The 25135-nt window shown below is 38.1% G+C and overlaps 1 protein-coding gene across 3 annotated transcripts in view; it reads left to right on the top strand.

Annotated features, from left to right (window-relative positions):
- The first annotated feature begins 3899 nt into the window (after positions 1–3899).
- Positions 3900–25135, top strand: part of LOC117208521 (furin-like protease 1) — a 230792-nt gene continuing 209556 nt past the window's right edge. For 2 of the 3 annotated variants that reach the window (XM_033449721.1, XM_033449720.1), the window contains exons 1-2: positions 3900–4312; positions 11058–12777. In XM_033449721.1, the coding sequence (XP_033305612.1) occupies positions 12619–12777 (159 nt within the window). In that variant the 5' untranslated portion in view covers positions 3900–4312; positions 11058–12618. The remainder of the gene's footprint in view (positions 4313–11057; positions 12778–25135) is intronic. The other variant, XM_033449722.1, reaches the window with a different exon arrangement.

Below are 25135 nucleotides of genomic sequence, written 5' to 3'. Positions count from 1 at the left end.
CCAATGATTTTTATATCGACTGAAAAACAAACGAAGTTCAAACGCCGGAAGTCAACAAGTTAAACTTAACATCCAATTAATATCGGCGAAGTAAGAATAATGAAAATAAATTTATCGTTCTGTTACACTCTAATACGAAGTCTTATTTAATTAAAATTGGGTGGCGCATTTGTTGGAACTGAAAAAGCAACACGGTAAATGTTCCATGAATAACTATGTAATTGTTTAGTCAGGAAGCGTTTCTTTTGATTATAACCGTACTTTATTGCATCGCGTTACTTTGCAGCGCGGTGAAACGTTAAGGTAGATACATGACCGGAACAGGGGCTGGAGGAATATTACGAGGAAATACTTGATATTCGAGAAAATTAAAATGTAGAGTTTAAGATATGTGTTCTTCCCGGTGCCATAAGAAATAGCCAAGGATCACCTGCTATAAAATTCAATTTAATACTTAGCTGGCTATTACTTTCTATTAGTTTCACTTCAAGTTTCAAATGAAAGAAACTTTTGTATCGTTCAATTACAGTTTCATTTTTTTAAATTTACATTCAACTAATTTTACCATGATAAACTCCGTCATACCGAATAAATAAGATTATGGTTTATACATAAAATAATCTTGTTGCATTTTGTATTTCTGCAGCAACAGAATTCTCCATGTGAGAATGCTATCCATGTATGAACATGTTGATAAATTCAGAGACCCATTTTCCTATTACCTTCATTACACTCGACCGATTTCTAGTCTACTAAATTTTTCATAGTGTTGACGCACCATCAAAAGCATGTTATCTCCAAATTCTGAAAATTATCGATTTCAAAACTAACAGTAACTATTCATTATGCAAAACTATTCCAGCACAAAATTGGCATTTTCGTGAAATTAATTATGTCACTGTTACTGTAGCATATTATTCATTGTTAACGGATTACCAACAAATGTAATAACCCTTCGACAGTGCGACAAATTATATTATCTGTTGCACTAGTATCTGTATATGAATGTCGAAACGTTTCATAATAAGCGATAATTTCATAATTTCTGTCATCAATATGTGAATCTGCGAATATAGTTTAGCATTTAAGTGATATCGTTTAATAGAAAGAATGAGAAGGAAATTGTGATCGTCAATTGTCTCTGTCTGATTCATTATATTCGTTTAACAATTTAAGTAAATCTGATTTATTATTATTTAATGTAATTAAGTAACTATTTATAGCAGTATTTATGGTATTGGCAGAGATACGTATGGCTGTGTCTTTGAACGCGATGACATCATTCTTTGTCTTGCATGAACGTGTGTGCAGAGAGCGCACGTGTAAAACCGTAAATTTCTACGTGCAAATTGCTTTGTTATTCGCTTCATTAGAAGGCGCACCTAAAGTAGTAATTGAAATTTATGAATCTTCCTTTCTTTTTAATTTGTTCTGTAATGAATTTCTATCGAAAATTATTAAAAAATAATACCACCATCAAGTGCTAAAAATTTTGATGACAATCTATAATAGCAGAACCATATACCCAATCGCTCGAATATAAAACGTCTCGGGCGCAAAAATGAGAAAGACCTGAATTCTTTCCACGCGGAAGCGTGATGGAATAGGGACGAATAAAGGGATAACTCAATGCCGTAGATCATGTCGAAAACAAATCCATCATCAATTCTCGATAAAAGCAGGATCTGAATCTCCCTCAAGATTCCTTCTTCTTTTTAGTGCCGATTTTTACTCAACCTGAAATCCTTGCCCTCTTTATTATCTCTGTCTCATTCGGTTTTTCCCGATATGGTCTTTCGCTTGAATATCTTCGTTCCTCATTGATTTTTCGCTTTCCTAGATTTCTCGTTCTTACTACACTGAACAATAAAACCGATATTAAAAATTAATAAATCGATAGTTGGTTTTGTTACGAGAAATTACCTACTGATTGTGTGACATATCAGATATTTAGAAAATTATAAGTTTAAAGAACTTGTTTGGTCTTATCTGTAACTGTCACTGTCATCACAAATATTAATCTTCCGGTATACATAATGTAAATATATGTACATAACATATAATATATTTTTCGGCTCATACGTTTATGCTTTGGTAAACACGCTTGGAAAGGATATGCAATATGTCGCGTGAAAGCATCCACGTGGAATACAAATGCATGAGATAGTGGCCAAGTAAAGGCGAAGGATATTTGTCTGATCGGGTGGCAAGGAGGCCCTTGCCTTCCTAAAAAGACCATTTCATCCCTTTTCGTGACGGCTAACGTATTGTATCAAGTATCGAGTCGGAAATCAGCTGAGCATCTTAGAAATAACAACGATAAAACGAAGTTGGAATTGTACAACTGAAAAATACAAAATATTTTAAAATGTAAGTATATTTCTTATATACGTGTCCAATAAACGAAATAAGAGGAAATAAAATACAAAAGCTGGGGATTCCACTCGAGAAGAGCAGTGAATCGTACGCTATAACAGGGATAACCCCTGAGTGGCCTTGAGCAGGCAATTGATCTCTGGTACAGTACAAATAAGGCGGACTGAGATGCATGGAAATCCGGGTGTGTCACAACGTTGGATAGTATCTGGAGTATCCGGGCTCGTTATCGACACGCTCGTTTAGCATGCATCCAGTGGCGTATCAGCGAGATTCCCAGCAACAAACAAGCTGTCTCATACACTATGAACCTAGATCCATTGGGATAAACTTGGCAAGGTTAATCGGTACGAGCCAGGCAGGTGGATAGGGTAAGATTGAAAAGAATCGAACGTAAACGGGAATATCTGCCAAGGATCGGAACGTCTACTCGATATTCCTGGTGGTTCCCCTCTTCGTCTTAATTCCTTCGACTCACTAAGGTCCCGACAACGGGGAAAAAGAAGAATGAAAGGGGCCAAAGAAGAAAGAAGCAAGCCGAGAAATCAGGTTGACGAAGGCTGAAGACACTGGTGCACGCCAGAGAGGACATACTGCTACGTGCATAAAGCTAGAAAACGAATGAGCGAAAAGAAGAGGGTTGCAGTATGATGGAGAGGGACGAGTTTCTGCGGGAACCCCCAGGGACGATCGCGGACCTTGTCGGGCCCATGTCTGTAGTGGAAAGGGCCAGAATACGGTTAGGTGATACGCCGTTCGAGGACTCTGTCTCGTACAAAAGCTCTAGTTCATGGATTTCAGACGCATTCTTTAAATATAAAAAGTTAGATTTCAATTGTGATAAGAACTGTTACAAAATCTAGACGTAATAGGGTAGTACCGATACTTGTAAAGATTCCTTCATTTTGGCGTACCAACCTGTACATTTTTAGATGCATTTTATTGTACAACGTTTTCTCCTATAGTTACTAAAAACAGTTGCAACCAATGAGTTCATTCGGTGTGCTTCCTTTCCTTACATTGCAGGTTTAATGACCTCTCGAATAACTCTTAGTTACTAACTATTATATATATTATGATTCTTACTTGAAATTGATTAACATTGTATTATATTTTATTTCATTAATTAACAACTATTAGCTCTTATTTGAATAAAATATAAGCCCCATATATAAAACGATAAGATATATATATATATATTGGATATAAAGGGAGAGATGCGAGCGGCTAACGGGTACACCCGTAACATTACGACGACACTGGTAGCCTCCTCAACCTTTCGCGCCGTGTCCATGGCTCTCTCGCTCGGTTTCATGGGACGGATACGGAAAGGAGAAAAGAGAAAGAGAAGTACACGGACAGGCGGTTGCCGAGTGACTGAACGTCGCTGCGGGTGACTGGGACGCGCGGGGCTGCGAGTTACGACGGCGGGAGAAGCCAGTCGGCGAGTGGGGATGCAGAGGGGGAGATGCGGAGAGGAAGTTGTCGCTGGTAGGGGAAGATCGGAACGGACTGGCGGACCGAGCCGTCAGTCAGTCGTGCTTCGTCGTGGGGATGAGATCGCAACGAGGAATGACGTTGTACGATCCAACATTCGCGCGTCGACGGTGACACGGTATAAAGACTGCACGCGGTTTGTTCTACATACACGTTACACGTGTCACGATCGTAGATTCAGTTCCGTTTCGTGGCAACTAATCGTGGATCATTCCCGTTTGACGGTACGAGAGGCGTGTTTCCCAGGCTGTGCAACTGTGCGGTGCTATCCCCGTTTCTCCATCTTCCGCATTCCTCGCTTCGATTGGAGTATCTCTCCGTGCACGACGAGACCGTATATCGACATCGACGGTTCCACGACAACCACGGAGACCAATAGCACCAGATGCACAGTCCCCGATTCGATTGAAGGAAAGCTACAGGAATACCAGCTGAAATCGTGAGTGAAATCTATTAATAAACATCCTCGCTAACTGTCAGTCCTAGCGACACTCCGTAAATTCCTCGTTTTGGTATCGAAACGCGTGTCCGGGGACTGTTACCTTGAGATGGTGTCGTGCAACTAGCAGCTCGTCTTGCGATATGTATAACTGACTGTGCGCGCACGTACGCACTATGTATACGCGTGCAATTTTGTCGCGTTCATCTTTCCACGATACGGGAACGTATCTTGACAGCTTTGCTGCACGAATGTCGTTTTTCGCTGCTTCCCGGTGGCGGGATGGGCGTGCTTCTGCCCACGTGCAGTCGTGTCTCGTTTCCAACCCATTCTTCTCCACGATTCCGCGAACGTACAGTTTTAATCGCACGATGATTTCCTCGTGCGTTTAAATATATAAAACGATGCAGACCAATGGCGTCTATTACGTGGCTCGCGTGGACACGCGGACAGGTTTGTTTACGTTTTTTTTTATTTCCGCCACGGCGAGCAGCCAGTACGTTTCCTCGGCCGTATTTCAAGTCGTACTAGAGTGGATGATCTTCCGATTCTTATTGTAATGTTATCTCTATAGAGACGACGATTATTCGACAACCGTGTTTGACTTTCAAACGTCGTGTTTCAATGTTTCATGGAGGAAACACGATCTCAATTACGCGGTTCGATATCGCGGCTGCGATTATCGAAACTAATAAAGTGACGCTGCGTGGTAAAGCACTGCGCACGATTATTGTCAATTGGAGATCGGCCATTGTCCGTACCGCGCTTCTTTTTTTCGATAAAGTAATAGTTTGAATTTTTATTTGGTCTCGTGTCGCACGAATTATACTTGGAGTATAGAGTCGTGTTATCTTAACGAGTGAGTCGAACGAGCCGGTTTTCTGCGCGTCTCGTGTTCTCGTTGCACGAGAACCACACCGGTATAAACTTCATGGCAGTCCGTGACCCCGAGTATTTCCTGTTACGAGAAAGGCCCTTGCATGCCTCGGTTCGTTGCCATTCCTTTTGTCCGCGATAATCAACATTGCATAACTAGGCGTCACTCGGAAAATTTTTAAAGTGTCGACGCATTAAAGGTATTTATTTTTCTTCACATTAAATATTCTAGTCTTTTCGACTCACAATTAGTCTGTTCGAAACACGCAAGAAAGTTATCTGCTATTCAACGGTGGATTTTAAAATATATTTGGAGTTTTTAGTGGTTGATCCCTTTGTTATCGATTGGTATGTTGCGTTACATGTCACTTTTATTTTAAACTGTTCGTATCTGTACTTATACATATGTGATGTACCGAAGAACAGTTGCAAAACATAGCAGGCATATTTGAATGTTTGAAAACATTGAACGAGAGTTTGCATATTTCAAGCGAAGAGGTTATTCATATGAAGTTTTTGATTTGTCGTTTTATAATTGAGTCACAGAATATGTTACACAATATTCCTGTTATACGTGTATTGACTAGTGTTTACACACAAAACGTATCATATGAGAATTTTAGGGAATTATAGGATTCAAAAAATATGTTTTGGAATGTACTTATTCGTTTATTTTTGGAAAATATATTTAACAAGTATCATGAATCTACAATCCATGCATTATTTATTACCAAGAAATACACGATTTAGTATTGTTTCTATTTGCATGTGCATATAATTATATAAAAAAGAGCTTAAAATTCTCGTAAATATTTCTGTAATCTTCTTAATTCTTTTGCCAGTATCATTAAGTTTGAATTCAGAACAGTAAGATTTGAAAAATTAATTCACAAAACAAACCATGTGACTGTTATCACTTGTTATCGAGTAACAACTGCTCTTGATACGCAAAGAGAAAATATGTCTCACCAATAGTCGTTAGTGGTAGGATATGAAAGTCTAAATACCTCGTCATTTATCCACAATATGTTAGGACCACCTTGTCGAAAACCAAGAATTTCTCAATTGGAGTAGGGGATTGAACCATCGATCTATGCCTTTATCCCTATTTCCGATGCGTACCTTTGTCGTGTTAGAGAAATTTTTGTGAACTGCAACTGCAGCCAGCTTCCTTGTCGTAACCGCCGGCTGATACACATCGACCGTGCGTAAAAATCGGTGCTCTTTGGAGAAAGAGAACTCGGTCACGTAGCAGGCAGGTAGGCAGAGGCTCGTTGAGGGGCAAAGGTCGCCGATTATTACCTGGCAAAGAGGTTCAGCCTGGTCCGTTTCCATTTAGTTGGCATGGCATGTGTATGCGTTCGGCTCTTCTTTCCATTTGCTGGTTGCCAGGTCGACGCGACGCGACAGTGGACCGTTCGAACAGTTTCCACTGCGAGTAGAAAGGCTTTCGCGTACTTTGTTTGAAAATTAAAAAAGGGAGAAAAGGAAAGGGCGGCGGAGGAAAATGGTGGGTAACAGTGGCGTGGTCGGAACGAAAGACGAAGCGATAATAACGAAGGGTCGAAGATAGAACGAAAGAGACGAAAGCGGAGAGGGAGTCGGCTTAAATTTGATTCACTTCTCTGACGCTGTCCTCTACCACATCAGCCGCTCTTATTCTCTCTTTATCACTGGAGCACCCACTGCGGAAGTGGAGGAGGAAGACCGCAGAATGCAATTTCCTCGGGGCATGAAGTAGATGTTCCAGTGGACCGCTAGCTAGCCAATGCATCGCGGACTCTTTTTTCCGGAAGTCTGCTGCTCGCTTCTTCCTTCTTTGAGCCCGTAATGCCGTGATACTTGGCCAGGTCAGCTCTCATAGCGCGGTAATTTTCATAATTCTTACGTGGACAGAGGTTCGGATTAGCGGATTAGCGGATTAGCGATCACGAATAGTAATTGTAAATGGAGGCAGAGATACAGGATGAAAAAGAAAAAAGAAGAACGCTTGGAAACGATAATTGAATTAGACTTAGAGTTTTCAGAGAAACTTCTTCCTTTTCTTGCTAAGATATATACTTTTATTCGTATTCGAACACTTCTGTGGAATTATGTGTATACTAGCGGTATATGCAGTTTTTTTTTTTTTTTGGAAATGTGTAAATTACTGGTAAATTAGATGTTCTACTGATTACCTTTTTATGAAGTTGATCATGAAGAATAAAATTAACAAAGATAGCAAGTAAGTATTCGGATACTTTTGAGCGTTAATACGAAAAGGGAGAAGTGAAATTACGTAGAAAATCTTTGTGTTCGAACTTTAAGAAGATGCGAGTATTGATTTGAGTATGACTGTGTCCCTTGAGAACAATGTATATGTATGTATATTAGAGTGTAGATACCGTTGTATTTGAGATATATCATTGCCAAAATCGATGATCGGAGATATAGTAATTCGAATTTTCAATCGTCAGCATCGACCTTAACCTTTATGTATCTATTCGGCATCGAGTGAATCGCTTATGCATTTTTTGGGGTAATTCATATTTTAACAATTTTCTGAATGGATATCTGGTCGCTGCGTGTAGAAGCATAAGTAACGCACGTGTACAGATGTTTAAGTTTAATTGTCTAGTTTCCAGGAATTTTTCAACTTATTTGTTCTAAGTAAAAATTGAAATTTGTCGGTAACGAGAATCTTATTCGATTCTTTCGAACAAAGAATCAATTTTGTTCATGATTGGTTTTTTAAGAGCTGGCTGGTTTATTTTCACGAAATAAAAAGTTATATTTTCGTTTCGTTTTCTGATTTTAATCAAGAGAAAAACTGGCTGTTTTATTCTGACGAAATAAAATTACATTTTCATATTGGTGGATGAAATAGCAGAAGCGAAATAGGGAGGAAATGTAACCTGTTTCGGACATAAAATAGAGCTTTCACGAAGTTGTGTATTTGTAGGGCCACCAATATCCTCTCCCCGGAAGTTGAATCGTCTGGAACGTCGCTCGAACGTGACGATAATGCGAATCTTCAGTTTTTCTTTACGATTCTTCTCTGCATGCTATATAGTCGAGTAGAATTCAGGACAAGTATGCGAAAAACAGTTTTATTCAAAGCCAACAATAAGCGTTACGTCAGCTGCGCAATTATTTCAAAAACTTCCGGCTGCCATTTTAATTAAAAATTTCTATCCAATTTCTATCAGATTTATTTATTCAAAAAATTAATTCACAATCGATAGGATCTCGTAAAACCATTGTTAGACGGAACGTAAATGAAAGGGGAAGAATAGGACTTCTATTTTCGCTGTTTATCAAGAGTCAGCCTCTAGGTATAAGGCCGCTACGCGAGGAAAATGTTTGTACTAGTTGCAATCTGTGCTCCGTATTTCCATGTTTAAAATAGACCTTTAAAATTTACTGACTCGAGGGGAACGAATATCACAAACGCAATTTCACTTGATCGCGGTGTAAACGTTCTATCGAATTGTAACCAGGCGAACCGCAGCTTGAAAATCGAGCTCTTTTTCACGAAACCTAGCGACCTTTAAAATGCATCGATAATACGGCGCGATAGTCGTTTCCATTTCGTCCTTTGAAACCGTAGAATTGCTGGAAACGGTACGACTCGAATACCGAATCCTCGCAGGATCGTGGACATTTGCGAGAAATATTAGTTGCGAATAGAACATTGTGTGTTTCAACTTCTTTCTACTGTACCACGTTATCTTGAATATGTTTCCTAATTTTATCAATTTACAAATATTGTTTTTCAACTTGCGTTCGATTTAGATATTTTTCAATCATTTACATTTCTAAATAAGTCGAAGATTTATCTTCTCTATCCTTTGCCGTGGAATATACAAAAGGATCAATTGCAATTTTAACTAGAGAAATATTCAATAGAAATTCGAACTCCAATTTGCTCAGTAAAAAGCAAGCTGATTCGATTAATTGGCAATTGAGATATGCGCAGATCGTGGAATGATGTGAAGTATGTTTAAAGGGAATATCGAATATCAATGCTACAGTGTATTTATTCTTTCACAAAAAAAAAAAAAAAAAAAATACAATTTTCAAAGAATGGATTTGAATTTCAATGTTTTAATTTTTACTAAGGATGAATTACTATCGATTCGATTACATATTATCGATACTGTTGATTTAAAATAAGAGATATTGAATAGAGACAGTTACGTAGATGTTTGAATTTCGAATTTTTTCTAAATGGAAATTTTAATTTCGCAGTAGTTTATCATACTCGTTGAACATTGTATGCAAGAAAATGTATGACGTCAACGAAAATTTATGTTGCATCGTATAAAAGCTTACCCCAAAAAGAGAAATTGGGATCAGTGTTACACCAGAAGTACAATTTCCTCAGGGAACGCGGTTCTCGTTCCAAGAAATCGTAGCTGTCCGGGACGACTGATGCGTGTTTCTATACTTCTCATGCAACTTGATTGTTCAAGTTTTTTTCCCACGTGATTTTAATAGCAACTCTAAATTCCTCTTATATTTTTTCCTTGCAATATTTAAAAAAATATCCTATAAGCATAAACAATGTACCTTTACATTATTAATTAATATATAAATTTATGTTATTATTTTATATATTTTTTATATAAAAAGCTTTCTGTATCTTTTAAATTACTTTTACAAAGTATTTCTCTCACAATACTCTTCAAAGAAGCAAAGTTATTATGACAGTGTTATTAATATTATCCGAATTTTTTAATGCATTTCAACAGCTGCATTATAAGTTGTTCTTTCGCATTGGTAGTGTTTTAAACGTGGTCAATGGAAAGTGCAATTTTTTTCCGAAGGACATATAAAAATACAAAGGAAATAGCAGCAATAGTTCTCTTCTTAAGAGTTCCAAACACATCGGTGGCTATTGAAGCTCGTTAAGGGAAAAAGAAAAGGAAAATTCACATTTCCTTAGTAAATCTCTCGTACGAAGGAAATTAGGGCGAGTTACACACTGAATGCATTTTTCCCGGTATGCTGTGTAACCATTCCGACATCTATCGATCCTGTTTCTTTTCATTTGAAAATCTCATTCGTTCGAGCACTCCTCTCCCATAAGGATGATGCAAGTTACGTATACGTGACCGTTGGAAACGCGATAGTTGGAAAAAGCAATCGCTAAAAACCGACCGACAACTTCATTCTCAAAAATACGCGGCGCAAAGTTTGTTAATTCGCGGTAAGCTTGACGGTCGTTGGATAGTTTGTTGTAATTGGATAAAACTATGGAAATAATATAACCAGATAGTTTAACGTCGCACGTAAAACCGTAACCATTAAAATGTAATCAGAGAGATAGGCGCTGCTCGTTGGACATCAGTTAAGTCTTCATTGATATGCAAACAATGGTTTTATATCGATGTCTTAGTTATTCTCTTTACCTCACTGGACCGTAATTTAAACCTTGATCGTGGCTGGTGCAATTTTACGAGAATACGTAATTTTCCGTAAGGGAAATGGAAAGGCAAATGACTTGGCGTATTTCGTCCTCGGAGTAATTGTGCCTCGTGGGACAAGTGACTGGTCCATTTGGAAATTGTTTTCGATTATGCTCAAATTGTTTTCGGACATACGATATCTGTGAATACCTACATAATTTAACACTCAAGATCTCTACAAAAATATTATTAAATGCATTAACGATAGAAGGTATAAAAGATCATACGCGTGGAAATATGCAACCTCTCTAGGTATTGGTCAGTATCTACCCGCGTTACTTGCAGCTCCTATTTTCCTTAATATTCTTCTACTTCGTTGTAGTATTTTACTGATAAAAATTGTTTGTTGTAGTTAATTATGTTCTTACTTTCGTCGTTCTCGTTTATCGAAATATCTGAATTGCCGAAACGATTTTCAGATCCGAATTTGGTTAGTGACAGGCGGAGGATGAGTTAAGCGGTGCACGAAGAAAAGAAGAGCAAAAGAGAGAGAGAGAGAGAAAGAGGGACAGAGAACTAAGCACGAGGCTACGTCATCGACAAATTTTCCTAGGTATGCAGCTAGCAGCGAGGATGCAACGGTCGATGACGTGAATCGACCGACTTTTCGGTCGATAACTGCCTGCCACGTCTGAATGGCTGGCCAACCATTTGGCTACTGCTGTCGGAGGACTGTCTTGCCATCGTATGGGGACCGGATGGCCGGTGTCTAAGTGCGTTTCCTCCGCGTGGTTCACCGTACGATAATCTTGTCTGTAACTGATACATTTCTAGATATTCCGTTTCCATCGTCTCATTCCCAAATGCTGTTCGTTTACGGCTGAAATCGTTTCGTCTTCTCTACGAAGTTTCTTCGTACTCCACTCATCCATCATCGAGTTCGAGTAAAAGAGAGAAAGAGAAAAAGAGAGATTGGAGAGAGGGAGAGTTACCAGCACATTGGAGTCCCACGTTGGAGTTTCGCGAGATAGAAGAAGCGAGAAGCGGACAGGAACGCGGGAACGGGGGGACGAGCGGCAACGTTTGGAATAACAGTTTGTTGAAGGTCGCTGCCGATCCACGTAATCAAAAAGTTTCGAACAGAGCGGGGGAATAGAAAAAGGCTAGTTCGGATAATCTCGAAGCGGAGAGGGAAACGAAGTGATTGGTGGGTTTGTTTTTGTTTGTTAATCGTACATCGAAGGTAAGTGGGCACATATTACGGAGGTTGTGTCCGCATCCGCGAGGCGGATGAGGACAAAGTGGACGATAAACGCGGACCTCACCGATTCTACGTACGTCGCCCTTGATTCGGAGGACAGCCACGTGTACCGTACACGTTTACGATTATCGGTATCACAAGAATCACGTCGATTTCCCCACTAACAGCCACATGACTTGACGATCGCCCCACCTACCGCTGTTCGTCGTTGAGCGAAAGCGGCGACAGTGGCAGCAACGTCACCGACGAGGGAACGACGAAACGACGACGACGACGACGACAACCATCGACGACACCGATGACGACGACGACGGGGAAGTAGAGGGAAGAAGAACAACAGAAAGTCGGTAGTCATCGGTTCGCAAGTGCGGAGGCTACTTAACGAGTAACATAGTCCGCTGGCAGTTCAGTTGGCCGTAGACGGTCAGCAGGTGCCAGCTATACTGTCATATTTCACCTTTTCCCGTTTTCTCTCTTTCCCTCTTATGTGTCTCTCTGTTCTTCACCTTCGCTATCATCCAGTCTATTATCGCTTGCCTTTGAACAATTCGCTAAAAGACGTTTATTTCTATCGTGCGTGCGATAGATAGATAAGTGAGCCGTGTTGTTCGTGGTGGCAGTGCTGGTGCCGTTGTTTGTTGTCGTTGTTCTTGTTCTTGTTATCTCTGTTGCCTCCTCCGCCGGTAGCAGCGGCTGTTTTAGTGGATAGTGAATAATAGTGTTGAGTGTGAAACTGGAGCCGCTAGTGGTAACAGTTGCAGTCGAGAGGCAGAGCTATCATGTGCCCGCGGAAGATCTTCGGACTGGCCATCGTCGCGCTGGTGACTCTTGGTGGACGAGTGGCAGCCTATACGAATCAATGGGCAGTGCATATCGAAGGAGGAGCGGAAGTCGCCAAGCAGGTCGCACGGGAACATGGATTTCAATATCTCGATAAGGTAGGAGCATACCCCGCGTTTTTTCCTCGAAATACTTTTCGCGGTAATTCGAAGATTATGGAAGAGATACGATACGCGATTTATTAATTTTTTCATTTACTTTGTTGCACAATCTCTGAATAGTTCAAGATGCTAAAATTTCACTCTTAATCTTAAGCTACTAGATAATATGATTTATATGGGCTAATATAAATTAAACGATGGCATTGAAAATGCATCAAAAATGCATTAACTTACTGACAGTAATGCCAAAAACCACAGTTTAACAAACAACTATTTCTTGTTTATTTCACGCTGCAAGTATCTGGAATTCTATTGAAACTAATGTCAGTATTACATCGCCTCATGTATCTTCGAATTATTCGCATTCGTAGAACAACTTTGCATATCATGGATATAAATTATGCGATAGTATACAATATTATATTATACAATATTATTAATTTTTTGTTAACGTGTGATTGACAAAAAATGTGCCACATAACTAGGAACGTAACGTATAAACGCGCAAGCGTTATTGATATTGTACGTATTGTGTAAAATACAGCTGTGATTGCGCAAATCGGGAAAATACGCAGGTTTTTCCCTTTCGATCGCACTCTAACTCAATATTAGCATTGTCGAAAAGGAAGATTGTGTTGTAATTCCTCTTGAAACGTTTTGTAATCATTGAGAATCATTCATAGACAAGACAGTCAAGTGTCAAGAATAATTTTGGATACAAAGGTGAAGGCATAGTGTTGCATTGCATGTTTGATCTGAAACGCATGATTCGGTTTCTTGACGAAGTTTCTTATATTTGCGACTTTTGCGTTGGCTTTCAAACAACCGTTGGAACGTATGCTAATTTGTAACTGTTCAGAGTATCATGCTTAGCTTTTATTATTAATACGATGGATATAATTAACCCGACGACTGTTTGATGAGCAAATATAATATGACCCTTGTCGCAAAGTATCAATTTCCTCGAAATCTAAAATCGCTGCAAACCCTAAATGCTAAATTCTTCTGTTAGTTGCCGATTCGAGTTCATCCGTAAGTTTTCTGACATGGACGATTAGTCCGTCTCGAATGATGCAGCGACCGTGTCTTTTCAGCGATCGTTATTTAAGAACTGTATTATATAAAATGAAGCAAAGTGAAGGAGGTAATAAGCAAAGTCCTTCGGAATGCGCATCAAAGATCTCTCTTTGTGTAACCACTTGAAAACATTGAAACAGCCATCGACGAAAGTTCTCTTATCTCTGCTTTATAATTAACAATCTCTATGAATCGAGGGAGAAGGAATTTTTCAAAAACAAATTATTCATAATTTTATTACGCTTACACTATGTGCTATGTAGGATATGAAAGCTTTTGAAATATTCGCAACAATTACCTGGATGATAATTCAAAAATGAAAAAAATACAAGGAAGTCGTTTTAGCGGAATTTTCTGCTTGCTTTATCTGCAAGGACAAGTAAAGTTGCTCAATTTCTTTCCAATCGTCGCAATTTTCTTACCGTCGTGTAAGCAGATATGCGTTGCGTTCAAATTAATTGTATTTCTATCGTTTTGCGATCGTCGTTTCGATTTGTTATCGATTTCTCGGATAGTACGACGGATTGATGTTTATTTCTGTGGATAGATTGGTTCTCCGGAATACCAAATCGACCTTGATATCACGGCCAGAAAGTTTTTCGTGGTTTCGCGATCAAAGTGAGAAATTTCTGTGAGGTGGGTGGGCTCAATCATGCGAGGCTCATCTTTTCCCGTGACGTGTAATATCGAGCTTGGCTCTGACTCGTTGAAGAGGAACATTCCTAGGTTCCTTCAAAAAGGATCCGAGAATATTTGACTGTAATTTTGATACTTCTCTGCGTTCACGTAATTTGCGTTATATTCTATGAAACTGTTTGTAAACTATCACGGTGAGAATTTGCTAATTTCTTGTCGGTAGTTTACTTTAAATATTTTACATATTTTCAACATTTTACACGAAGATATTTGTTCAGCATTTCCTGCATTTGAGATAATATTAAACAATCTTTTGTAAACGAGGCGTAGATGTTTCAATGCCTCCTTTGTGTTTTGGGAAAAAACGAAAGCATATATTTTACGTTGATTGTTAGTTTTTTTTGTTCAAAATAGGTAATTATTATTTTTAGAGTTAAAGGAAATTTTACCCTGTTACGCGCTTGAAGGTATTTTCGACATGATCTTGTTTCCCTATCGTTAAACAACGTCTTAAATTTCTGAAAAGTATGAAAAAATGTCGATACGTGTGATCTTTTACATTATTTTTATGCTGAAATGTCATGATATAATTTCAATTGGTCGTGTTCCACACTCGAAGATATTAAATTATAACAGCAAGAGGTAATGTATCTGATTTAAATTTTGACCAAAAATGAGTGATGATGATTGTTTGAGATGAAACGATGTGCTAATATTCGTTTGAAAGAAAAAGAAAGAAAATAAAGAAACAGGGTATAAATGATAATATCATAGGCTTAAATGTAATTCTTTATTTAAAAAGGAAGGCTACAAATTCTCGCAAAACATTTCCGCTCGCCGTTTTTGAAACTCTTTGCGGGATAAAATTTTTAAAGGATAAAAATGTTTGTATTCGTAGTATCCTAATAAGGAAACTCCCGGCGCCGAAACGAGGGCGTAGAATTATCCCTGCACATTTAATAAAAATTCTGCTTTATTTCGAGGTAACTTTTATCTCTGGGAAACGGGGCTGGACAACTAGGTCATTTTTTAACTACTTTATGGGTTATTGCGATGTTGATGGAAGTTTGACGAATCAACGTTTATTAATTTGGAAATTTAGTAATTTGCGCGTCAATATTATATTTTCTTTCTTTTTTTTATCCATCGTTATTGCTATCGTTCGTTGTAAATTACAGGAACTTAATTGCTCCCGCGTCTTTGCACGTTAAAATGACGCGAAGATCGCTTCGACTGGTTTCGCGTCAGCATCGAAGACGGAAATTAACCTTCGAACAAACATTTCTACCTAAATAGTTTTCATCGAAGCTCGTCTTTCCTATCTTCGCTTTCCGCGTCAGTTCTCATTCAATCGTGGAATATGAACCTGATCCGCCACGCGATTCAATGGAATAAAACATCCAATGAACTAAAACTGAACGGTTGTTTAAGTTTTGTTTCAGCTTTGTAATCGTAACTTCCACTTATTTCATTTAAAAAAAAGTGGTGCAAAAAAGGGTAAAATATGATCGTCAAAACGAAAATTTTATTCGAACCAGCTATTGCATGCGAATTCATAAGCATTACGACTAAGATGGTTTCTTCTGTGAATTATTGTCGCGACTAATCTCTGGATGAGACGTGTTTGCGTCTGACATGCGTTCTATTGGCAGTGCAAAAGTTGATTCTTAGAACTGCACTTAGAACAATTGAACACGCTTTCAAGGCATCTTCCCGGGCAATGGCTTCTCGTTTTTAGCGTTGTTTGCGCAGCAAAGAAAATTTACTTGCATGCCGATCGTTTCATTCGGGTTTTCCCACTTATCTCGTTTTTAATTAGATAGAAGCCGGTTGTGGGCGCGTTAAATGCGCTAAGAATTGCGTAATAGCTTCGCTGAATTGAATACATCTGATGCAAGGTTGATACGCACCAAACAGTACAATTGTAAATAAAAATATTTGCGATTACAATGTACGGATTGAGAAACATGATCGAGTACGATGTTGTCACGTAAAATTCCACAATGGTCGTTTCAAAAGCAATACGATAAGTAATACGATAATTTATTGCGTTCTTATGCCAATAAAGATTCCACTGCTGCGGTAAGAGATACGAAACTCGCGTCTTTTTTCTTCTTAAGTAGAAGGTGCAGAGGTAATTGATGTCATTAGCGTTGGCTTGTTCTTGTTTTTAAACCTGTTAACTTCCAGATTCAATTGATCTATTTCGCACGTCGTCGATATTGCCGCAAATTTCATTTTGCTGATGCTTACTCTTGCGTTAACTTCAATGTACTCTAGTGACCTGCGTGATGGAGTATATTTGCTTATTTTTGCTAAACACACTGGCTAGCATACATGCCGACGAGTTCACAGGTTTGTTCGCCGTGTCTTGCGTACCGGTTGTGTTTTCAAGAGCAATTTGCGTCCCCTTAAATTTCCGCCAGATGGTTTACCTTCCAAGTTAAATTTTTTACTTGTTTGAAATATGAAGTGGGAAATTGGGATATTCGCGAAACTGCGCTACTTTTCCAATTTTATTCCTCCAATTTGCAAGGAAGATAAGTGTTTTTCGATAGCTACTGCACCCAAATTCCCTTCTGTTTTAAGGAAAACTGTTCCTTGATTTTGCTAATTCACGGGGATACGAACAAATTTTTAATATACTAATCGAAATAATGTTCATTTACGTACGTATATGTTTAAGAGATGGAATATAACTCGTAAGTAGTTAAATTTCTTTATATGCCTGATTGTAGATAACATGACCACATTTCTTGTGTACTTACTATTTACATGAGCAGATGGGGGGCGGAGACTGCGACCCGTGGTGATAACGGGGATTCCTAAAAGCGTTTGCACAAGATCATCGTTTCCTTTGTTGATGCAACGCATCGTTTATCAGTCGCCCAAAGCTTAGTCATTTCATAAAAGATACATCTTTTTTTTATCGATATTATTCATTCAAGTAAAATTCGCAGTTTCGTGGAAATAACTACATGCATTTATCGTTCCGGCATTATATGGCATGTTCTTAACGACGACCAATTGTTCTTCGCTTTAGCGATTTCGTAACTGAGTTCCGTAATTATACATAATAGGAAACCAAGCGTGTATCACGTAAAATAACGTGGAATATGTCGTGAAGCTCGCACAACTTATACTTTGGAAACCCATTATGTTAAAGATAAAACTCGATAGCAATTGTGCTTAACATAAAAATTATTTCGATAAACGTGTAATTTTCTATTCCTTTGAAATTGCGTGACGAGTAAATAGTTTTTTTAGCCACATATGCGACGATTGATTTTAATAAAAATGATATTGACTATCGATCAAATAACTATCACAGAAATTGTCTGTTAGGTGATGAACTGATCGAAACGGTAGCGCGTACTTTTCACTTATTGTCAGATACTCTTGCTTCTCCATTCTACACAGTGTTCCTTTCTTCTCGTTTTTGATTTTCTGATACGCTATGATTATTTTGCATTGGCGCATAAAACGGGAAAGCTATTTTATCTTACCGTCATCGCTTGAAATAATCTTTACGAATTAATTTCTTTTACCGAAGGTCAGACTTTAATTTCCGTTTGTGGCTTTCAAAAGTTTTTTCGAGGAATTAATTTTGTTTTCTTTATAAGTTATTTCAAGTTTTAATAACAAGCATTATGATGCATGCCCGCCGCTTCAAAAAATATATCCAATGTTTCATGCGTGATAAACTCGTTATTGTTGGCATTTAAAATTTTTCTATTTTTTAGTACACGTACAAAATTTTAAACAATGGAAATATAACAAATTTTAGAGAGGTTTGTGTTGGGAGTGTCTGAAACGAGGTCACACGATAAAAAATGGGAACAGGAACGGTCTATCTGTGCTATAGGTAGATGCATTTAAAGTTTCGAAAATGTATATCATCGTTTCAGAATCGAGCGTAATTTTATCAGGACATGTAGCAGTATGGAGTAATTCTTTGAAATTACGAATGTATATACGTAGCTAAAATATATTCCTTATTTTTCGATTCTGTCCAGATTTGCGTGAGTAGTTTGTAAACTCTTTCCCTGAGAGTCTCTTAAATTTTTGTTAGGAGAAAATACAACCCACGAACTAGAGAACGCAAATAATTGTAGTGTTTCAAAAAGTCAGAGACTATAAACTTTTAAAGTAGACAAGTTTTCGTATGGGAGCATAGTCTGTTCGGAGAAAATGCTTAATCTCCCGAACTATAATTTTTAAGGTTGACAAATATATCGGTATAACAAATATCACATACTCGTCCCTTGGCACATATTTGCATTGAATAAAAATTGTGGAATTACCCACTACGAAGGATTGTACGCACAGGGACAGTCTCACACGTGTAGATTTTATCTTGTTTAAAAACGATAACGAATTACATGCCGACCGGATTCTCCTTTTAAGGCGTTGTCAGATTTCTACCGAACTTTTGACCGTTCAAGTTCTTTCAGTGAACTTTATCGACGTATTCACGGTAAAAGGTCTGGTTATTATAGCGCGATTTTAAAAATTCTAGGTGAATGGGAGGAAGCGATTTGTAGAAAGAGTTTCGAAGCTCTTCTGCCATGGTAACTTGTATCTTGAAAGTTCCGGACGAAAGGATTATTTTCGCAACAATAAGATCGTGTTCGAAGTCCTGCTCGCGAAAGAAGGTTTGCTGTTAAATCCTCTTTGCACGTAGTAACGGTTGCGGCAAATGAAATTAGAGGTGTTACTTTGGAAAGGAAGACGTTACGCGACTGAAATAACATAAACATTAATTAGATCGTTCCCTTTGATTAGACCTCGTAATCTCATATTAATTCCTGTATTACTATTTAGCAACAAAAACTTCCACGGACTTGAAGATAGGAAGATCACGGAATTATTGTATATAGGACCTGTTTAAAATTAGTAACAAATAACTTCGTTAAAGTTGAATTTTAATTCAAGAACTTTGCGTTATCACTATAACAGATACGTATACTTACATTGGTAATAGGAGAATTTCCATTTCAAAGCTATATCTATTTATTTATGATTTTTTTATATATTCGTTTTTTCTGTGATATTCATCATTCCGCATTATTTTATCGTCACGCAAAGCTTCCGCGTAATCGATTTAACGCAATTGGCCAAGCGCCAATTGCATTAAATACCGTTAATTCTGAAACAACGTTAAGCCGGGTATTCGACTACACGGAGCTAAAATTCAGTTAGAAAACCGGATGACGATAAGCAGATATAAACCTTAATTGTGTACGATACGATATGTCATTCTCATTTCATGTTTTATTATATTATATCTCATTATATGCGTGTGTGCGTATATAAAAATCTCTCCCGATAGACATCTTAATAGACACCTTAAAGCGAATTTTATTTCGATGAAGAAATCGGTCGAAGAGTTGTATAATTTAAGGTCGATAAATCTAGAATTTCAAGGGTTTCACACGTTACCCGATCTAACGCCGTTTCTCTCTGAAACGTTGAAATAGTTTTTACACATACCTTAGTACGCGATGATCTAACATCAGCAAAGCGTCAAACGTAGCTCGCTTGAACGAGAGGATGGAACAATTTGGTTCCTTCTCGATTTTCCTTGAATCGATTTTCGATCATGGATAGGAAGAGAATGAAGAAAGTAGCTCAGTTCGTTTTGTCTTGAATTACGTTACCTGGGATTTTTCTTTGTTCGTTTGCTGTTCATCCGTGGTGGCATGCCGCATTCTCGCTGAAAGAAGTAAGGAAGTTTCGCAGAGAATAGATCCTTTCGTGTAAGTCTGGATTTTCAAGCCAATCTTCCAGGGCGATCTTACGAAACCCAACATTTCACTGGATTACCGTCGCGCGAGATTATACTTTCGGGGTGCGCCTTAAAACTCTTCGCCGGTGAATCTTCGCGTGTCTCGAATTTGTGATTGCCGGCTGTTTGTCGGCGAGAAGCGTGCTCGAACACCTCAAGGTTTATGACACGCCATGGAAAACCAATACATAGATATATCGAAACACCTCTCAAATTTTTCTACGTGACTTTTTGACGATGAAGTAGGTGTTCAGTTGTCATTTTAGTGCCATTTAGTGCAATTACCAGCGAATGTGTTAAGCTGTAAAGCTAGTTTTGTTTTTCATATAATAAACGAATTTCATTTCAGTCAACACAGATAGAACTCCACTTCTCGTTGTTCATTTTTTTCTTTTAAATTAACAAAAATTTATAAAGGATATTTCGAGATAGTCCGGTTAAGAAAAGATTATGAAAAATGGAATTTCATAATCTGGATCTAAATTGTAAAAATTGCAATAGGAAAGAAAAAGGCTTTAAAGTGTACGTTATTTTATGAGACCACGGTAAATTCCTCTTTTCTCTATGCTACGCTACGTTTCAATTAATAAGTCAATGAGGACAGTCTGCATTAATTGATGTGTATATAACAATAGCTTGATTTTGCTGAATGGAAGCGTATAGTCGTGAACTTAAGAATTAGTTAAAATTCCTTTATAAAAATAGAAAGAAAATATAATCCAGTAAATTCTCATTCACATCACGAATATATTCTATTCTACAGGGAATATCGTTTCTCGTTGAACAAATAATATAATAGCCTACCCTCTCAAATATACGTACAAACATATTACATACATACTTGGAATATATTCAAATATATTCAAGTTTTTCCACTGAAATGTGCAAACATATTATACACGTCGGTTCTGTATTTATAAGATTGGGCAACACTTTGTGACAGAGTTAGCGTAAATATCGTCAATGCATTTGTACGCTTTATGGAACGAAATACAACAAACCGTTGTTATATTTCGCGTACCTTTGTTACAATTTTTCAATAAAACATTTGTTAGTATGTTTTAATGCAACATTCCTTTTCCTATATTTACTTGTAGAATGTGTATGGTGGAGAAAAACTGCAACCTGTTCCATAAAATTCATTTTAATTTCATCTATTTGCATAAAAAAGGACATATCTTTATATTGATTTGTACGTTCGGATATGAAGATAAAAATGAAAGCTGCTTTCGATATTTATCATGTACATGTGCATGCAATAACACAAGTTAATCCGGATGTAGATTAATCGAATGGAAATATTTTTTGCAGCAAATATGGAGGGAATATTACCTTTAGAGTTGTGATTTTAGTATTGAATCTATCAATTTTTCGAATATATTTTATTGACAACGTCACTGGTTATGTTTACCTCTGTCCGTTCGTAATGTTTCCCGTATCGTATGTAGCAGCATATTGCATCGACACAGTGTATCGGATAGTATCAAGTAAAAGGTATTCTTGCATTGTTCGAGATACACATCCGAGTGAAACGTCGAATTGAACGCAACGTGTGTTTCGCATGAATGAATGGTTCGAGGACTCTTGAGAAGCATTGCGTTTTGAATGATCCTAGGAGGGAGTGAAAAGCACGAACAAAAGAGCATCGTTCCTGGATATTTGTAAGTCGTTTTCACCCTTGCCACTTTAAACGTAAAAGGGTGACTATGCCACATTAAGAGAACACTCAAGCAAGGCTAAACGCACCCTTTGTCTTTCCTCGGTTCTTATACCTTCTCGAGATCAAACGATCGAGGGTGAACGAGCTAAACAATTTCGAACCAAAAAACGAGCAGAACTTCCTTTTTTATCGCTATGAAACAAAAAACGTAACATAAAGTATTACGCGCTTGCGCACGCACGTAATGTATCTCTAAAATTCACGAAACATCCCTTTTTCACCACAAAATTTTGTTTTTCTGTAGGATAGAATAATTTAATATTAAATAAATATATTAAATAATCTTCGTAGAACAACATATCTTGTTGCAGATGGGTGTTTTATATAAAGTACTTCTTTTTTTAAAGAAACATTCAAGAGTGAAATTTCATCGACGATCAAAAAAATTTGACGGATAATTAAAAAGAAAAAGATCGAAATTGGATCAAGGTACAATTACACTTCTATGGTCGAAACGAGCTCCGATAAACGCATAAATTAGAATTCAAATTAGAAATTAAATCCGTTGGTAATTCACGGAATCACGATATATATGAACTCCATATGAATAGCAATCGGCATTTGCGTGGCCATAAAACAGGAGTTCCGCAAAAATCCAATTTAAATTTCGAAAAGCTGCGGGAAGATCTCTCAAATTCTATAAATTATAAAAGCTATCTGAAAACGATCTCTTCTCTCTAAAATTCGTCACAGTCGCAAAAGAACGGCAATAATTTATTTGCCATTTTCCTGGTTCATTTACATTTCACGCTGCAACATGGACGAATCCCTGGTAACTTGGTCGAGGGCACATCTGTGACTCTATTTCATAAATAATTCGTAGCAGACACGTGATAAAATGCGCACACAACAATGATGCCATTGAATTCGCCGATGGTTTCCCGGGGGCGAGCCACGTTTCCTTAAGTATTTCAACTAGGACGGAAATACATACCTGGCCGCAGGTAGACAGGATGGGTCATTCTTCCTTCAGGACGCCACGTAGCTCGCTTGACGTCTCTGGTTCTCTCGTTTCTATGCTATTCAGCATTTAGCGAGGTTGGCGTTTTGCGATACAATTTTAAAGATCTACCTGTTCTCGCTCTGCATTTCTTCCATTGTCTCTATTTCTGAACAAGATTCTCTTCACTGACTTGCGAGTTCTTTAGCATTCGATGAGTTTTCCGGCGTTGCGTTAACCCGTCCAAACACGGGAAACCCGTGACTACCGGAAATCGTTCTTGCCTTTTCTTCGAGCTACGTCGTCTAAACGGCTGTTATGTTTGTTCGATCAAAGCTTCTGATGAATCAGAGCGACTAGCAGTGAGTAAAGAGAGCGACTGAGGTGATTAAATTGTTAAATAGATTGGAAGAATGGATTGGCGGAATTATTATATTCGTTTCAATAGCGTGAATTTTACATTCGTCTTTGTTGATTGATAAATTGGCAGGTATTTACGTCACTTGTGATTAAAGGAATTAGCTTAATGGTATATATTATTCGTTGTACATATTATCTTAGGATCGTACATATGAAAGAACGTACAAGTGTTAATGTCTTATCTACAAGGGAGATTATTCGATTTGAAAATTCATGAGTTAGTTACACATGTACGTGCTACGTATCTGTTAAATAATTTAATTTTATTTGTCTTACGTATATTTTATGCGTTATATTTTGCTGTAAAGTGGAAGAAAGAAGCGAAGTGTAAACTAGTAAAACCATAATATTCAATTTAAGCAGCATTTTGAGTTACGAAATTTTTTCTGATTATCGCACAGTGTTGAATTATTCTATCCAAAAGTAGGGCGGAAACTGCAGCCTAAATAAAATTAGGGGCATCATGGCTGCACGTATACGTTAGACGTAGTGTATTTATTTTAAAGTTTCGTAATCATATCTATTCGACCTAAACAATTGTATAACTTATCTTATCTAGTCTATTGATACGTACATTCAAGATATTTAAGAATTGACTTCTACTTTAGATTAAATACTGTTTCAATATTCTATTGCGAATTCTAGGTTGAAAACTAATGAAATTTTGCCAAAATTTGGAGAATAGAAAGTTTAGAGTAATTCAAAATATTTCGTCGACACTTACTACGCGTTATTCGACCACTTACGTACTCCGACTTTTAATATCTATTTTCATTTTTCTTCGAAAATGAAGTTTGATTGACCGAAGGTAATTTATCGATTAGCAAATAAACGAACGAAGAAACGGAAGGAACATAAAAGACGGCCTATTCTTTGAACGTCTATCATCGATCGTTACGCGTATCCTAAAGAACAATGGAAGCGTTCGCGGCTGAGCTGTCTTTTCGTCTCGTTGTATTTCCTTCAGAAATTAAAGTCGCACCGAAGAATTTTTTCTTCTTTCTCTCTGTTTCACCGATTCGAAGTGTCAATGGCCACCACTCACCCCCCATGGTGAGAACCCTTGTGTTTCTATCCCTCGGCGAGTCGACATTGAAATGCGACGAAACGTTAAAAGCAGGTTTACCTAGGAAAAGGAGAACGAGCTAGAGAAACGAGAAGCTCCACAGGAGAGAGCCTCGACGAAGTACAGGCCGAGAGAATTATACGGGGAAGAGTCGAAGAAGTGGAGCGCGATAAACAGAAAAAGAAACTGGAAAAGGAGAAAGGAAAAGGAGAAATAATTGAAGGAAGATAGTGGTGTGGATAAGCAAGGAAGATGCATCGGGGGAGGGGAGGGAGGCAGAATGAGAGGGAGATTCATGCCTTGGCTCTCTGCTGTTCCGACTTCTTTATCTGGGTGTAACGAAGAGAGTCGGCCATTGAGACGATCGAGGTAGAGAAGGGAGGCTAGATGGTACACGATAGGGAAAGGATACACACGAGAGGAAGGGAGAAAGAGATAGAGCCGTTCCTCCAGTCGGAATTTTCTACCCTTTTCTACGTTTCCCGTCCTTTCCTTCTCCTTTTCGCCCTTCTAAGTGACTCTTTGAACCTTTCGGATCATTTTGTTTCTTTATTGCAATTGCGGTCCGCTCGATTCAGTCAGAGAATTCGATTAGGTGTCTCATTGTGGCATTAAGAAATTGCCTTGTTACTCGTTTTGCAGTCACATGGCCGACGGGTCGGGATTGTTTGAACGTGATTGCGATCGTCGAGCAGCAGTTTCGAACAT

The sequence above is a fragment of the Bombus bifarius genome, unplaced genomic scaffold (assembly GCF_011952205.1).
Source record: "Bombus bifarius isolate JDL3187 unplaced genomic scaffold, Bbif_JDL3187 scf7180000008138, whole genome shotgun sequence".
NCBI lineage: Eukaryota > Metazoa > Arthropoda > Insecta > Hymenoptera > Apidae > Bombus > Bombus bifarius.
The sequence above is the reverse complement of the archived record's forward strand: the minus strand, read 5'-3'. Positions and strand labels throughout refer to the sequence as shown.